Source organism: Vombatus ursinus, unplaced genomic scaffold, assembly GCF_900497805.2.
Source record: "Vombatus ursinus unplaced genomic scaffold, bare-nosed wombat genome assembly UNPS02014801.1, whole genome shotgun sequence".
In the NCBI taxonomy this organism is placed as follows: domain Eukaryota; kingdom Metazoa; phylum Chordata; class Mammalia; order Diprotodontia; family Vombatidae; genus Vombatus; species Vombatus ursinus.
In genome coordinates, this window is record NW_020954579.1 from 27,811,759 (window position 1) to 27,815,295 (window position 3,537).

At 37.2% G+C, this 3,537-nt stretch overlaps 1 protein-coding gene across 1 annotated transcript in view; it reads right to left on the minus strand.

Annotated features, from left to right (window-relative positions):
- Positions 1-1,634: 1,634 nt before the first annotated feature.
- CUNH17orf58 (chromosome unknown C17orf58 homolog) overlaps positions 1,635-3,537 on the minus strand; it is a 2,465-nt gene continuing 562 nt past the window's right edge. Inside the window, 3 exon segments of the mRNA XM_027873397.1 lie at positions 1,635-1,768; positions 1,771-1,812; positions 2,898-3,092. Coding sequence (XP_027729198.1) covers positions 1,635-1,768; positions 1,771-1,812; positions 2,898-3,092 — 371 coding nt within the window.

A 3,537-nucleotide genomic window follows, 5' to 3' on the forward strand; every position in this document is an offset into this window, starting at 1 on the left:
AAGCCTTTACTAAGTACCTACTATGTACCAGATACTGTGTTAGGAGCTGGGGATATGAAGTCAAAAGTGAAACCAGTCCCTGCCCTCAAGGAGCTTACATTCTGTGGGGGAAACAATATATTTTTATGTAAATACATATGTATGTATGTATGTATCCCAATAGATATGTATAGATGCTATGAAATAAATTGCAGCATATTGTTTAAGGGACCCTACAAATAATTCAGCAAAGGAGACTGAGGAAAGATTAGTCGGACAGGAAGAATACTGGGAGAGATAAGTGTCACAAAAGCCAAGAGAAAATGTATATCCAGTAGGAGAAATGATCAACAGTGTCAAAAGCTACAGATGATTAGTCAAGGATATGGACTTAGAAAAAAAAATTGGATTTAGCAATTTAGATTATTAGTTACCTTGAAGAAGGCTGTTTCAGTCAAGTGGCAGGATCAGAAGCCAAATTTTAAGATCTGAAAAGTGAGTAGGAGAAGAGGAAGTGAAAGTAATGAATGTAGATGGCTTTTTCTAGGTGTTTTGCTATGAAAGTGAGAAAAGGAAGCAAGATATAGGATGTTAGTTTGTAAAAGATGACAAGATTAAGTATGGCGTTTGGGATGAGATGGCATGTTTGTAGGTAACAAAAAAAAAACAAAGAAGTTTAAATACTTATCCTAAGCAATGAATTCTGTATACTTATCTTCCCAGAGCCTAGCACAGTACATGGCATATGGTAGGCGATTAAGATATATTTGACTGATTATTTGATTTGGGGACCTGCAGAATATAAAAGAAGTTTCACATTTAATTTTTTGTCTAGTATATTTAATGCTAAAGAGGCAGGATGGTGAAGAGGGTCAGCCTTGGAGTCAGAAAGAACTAGAATCCAGTCCTGCCTCTGAAAAAATTTCCTTTGTGATAATGACTAAATTACTCAACCTCTCAATGCCCCAGAAAACTCTCTAAGACAATAGAACTGCCCATCAGTCAAAACTAGCAGAAGTTTCCCCACTTTGGGAGCTTCCCATACAGATGAAAATATTGGGGAATGGCCACTCTCCAAAAAAAATATTGTTAAGTGATGTTAATGATTTAGATAAATTATGCCACGAAATATATGAACTTCAATAAAAAGAAAATATTCAATGAGTTCAATAAAAAGAAAATATTTTCTGTGAATTATCTTTCCTAGAAAATCATAATGTTTAATTTAAAGCAGCAGAACACATAGTAAAAAAAATTAAAATAATTAATGCTAAAAATAAAGTGATTATGAATCAAACAGGCCAAGTATCTATGAATATGAATCAAACAGGCCAATTATCAATTATCCAATTATTATGGATCAAACAGGTCAATTATCACAGATCTGTGAATCACAACCTTGTACTATATTTGAATACCTGCAATTGGACTTAGAAAAATTTAGAAGCATTTAATATATTCAGAAACAACAACATCCTCAGCATTAGCAGGCCTGGAAGGAATCCTAGATTGGCTTATGAGGGCTGAGCTCAAAGGGTTCCCAGGGAAGCTCTGGGGCCCAGTCTAGTGAAAGGCTAGGCTGAATGAAGGCAGATGCCCTTCAAGTCACTGAATCCCAAAAGAGCCAAGGTCTCTGGAAAGCTTGGGAAAGGGATTCAGATGCACTTGGTATGAGCTGCCCTTTGTATTTTCTCACCCCTTTTGCAGTTAAATCTTTTCACATAACTGCTGCTGCTCCTGAGCATTCCATCTCCAGGCTTTAGGTGCCCTTGTAACACCTGTAGCAAAGCCTTCTCCTGTGGTAGATGTGAGCCATTACTATATGCCTGCTGCCTGAAAAAGAACCAGAATATAAATGAGTCAGGCCAGATGTCACCTGAGTGAATGATTGTGGGGAAGAGAAGAGAATGTTGTAAAAGAAGCTAATAACGTGATTGATTTCTACTCTATCAGTCAGATTCTCTTCTGAACCCATCCCAATATATTTTCCTTTTGCCAACGATGGTGTTTTTTCCTGGAAAGACTTACATGAACTGATGCATAGTGAAGTGAGAAGAACCAAGAGACTATTGTACACAGTAATAGCAATATTTTGCAATGATCAACTGTGAACGACTTAGCTATTCTCAGCAGTACAATGATACAAGATGATTCCAAAGGAGTTGTGATGAAAAAATGCTATCCACCTCCAAAGAAAGAACTGATGTTGTCTGAATGCACATCAAAACATACTATTTTTCATTTTATTTTTTTCATGTTTTTTTTCTTTGGTCTGTGTCTTCTTTCACAACATGACTAATATGGAAATATGTTTTGCATGTTTGTAGGTATATAACCTATTTCAAAGTGCTTACCATCTCAGGGAAGGGGGAGGGAAAGGAGGAAAGGAGAGAATTTAGAACTTAAAATTTAAAAAAAAGAATGATAAAAAATGTTACACATGTAATTGGGGAAATATTATTCAAAAAAATAAAAATAAAAAGTTTTTTTTAATGGTGGGATTGTTTCTAGATTGCCCATCCCAGAAGTGAAAAAGAAACATCTGTATGGATGGGCTTTAAATTGAACATTATCTCAAGTATATTACATTTTATGAAGATCCTGCCCATTTTTAGTAACAAAAAAGTAGGGGAGAAAACATGGAGTTGTCAATAGCCTGTAGTACTTGGAGTCAGGAGATGTGGCTGTTCAAATCCAACTCTTGACAACTTAGAAGCTGTGTGACCCCTGGAAAGTCACCAAGTCTCTCTGTGGCAACCCTCTAAGTTCTACATGTGGGTTTAGGGAAAGGGAATTCCTGCATCAACCATGTCTCTCAGAAAAGAAGATTCTGAAGTTTCTCCCTTTCAGAATATTAAAATGTGGTATGAAGTAAGGCATACATATACACAAAGTCACCTTTAGGGGAGCCTCATTACCAAATTTAAAATCTGCATATGGCTTATTGCAGCTGGAGGAATCCAATACCAGCACATGAACTTGGAAGAAGAAGCCGTCGGGGGTGACATAGAGGCGGTTTGTCTTGTACAGCCCATGACTGTTGACCAGCAGAGTGACTAGCCGGATGCCTTCTCCAAGCACTTCTACATCACGGACAATTCCATTCACTGCTACTTTCAAGATTTAAAAAAACAAAAGTTTGAAGGAGGGAAAAAAAGCACAAAACTGATTTCTTTTTGCAATCCCAGATTTTTCAATGGCCTCAACTGGCCTGAGCTGTCTGATAGTTGCCTGCCTTCTCCCTTTGGTTCTGCTGCAAGACTGGCCTATCTTGGGCTATCTTCACTTAAGCATTCACTTTCCCATCCTTGGAGGAGTATGGGGCTGAAGTTGGAGTCAGGAAGACTCAGGTTTGAATACTTCCTATAACAGTGTTTGATTAGCTCTGTGACCCTGGGCAAGCCACTTCACTTCCCTATGCCTTAGTTTCTTATTCTATAAAAGAAGGGAAATGCTGCCTCCACACTTTGTACACTTTAAAGCTAGATGTAAATGTCAATTACATAAATTATGTAAACACCTAAAAGCAAGATAATACTAAATATAAGAGCCTTTTAC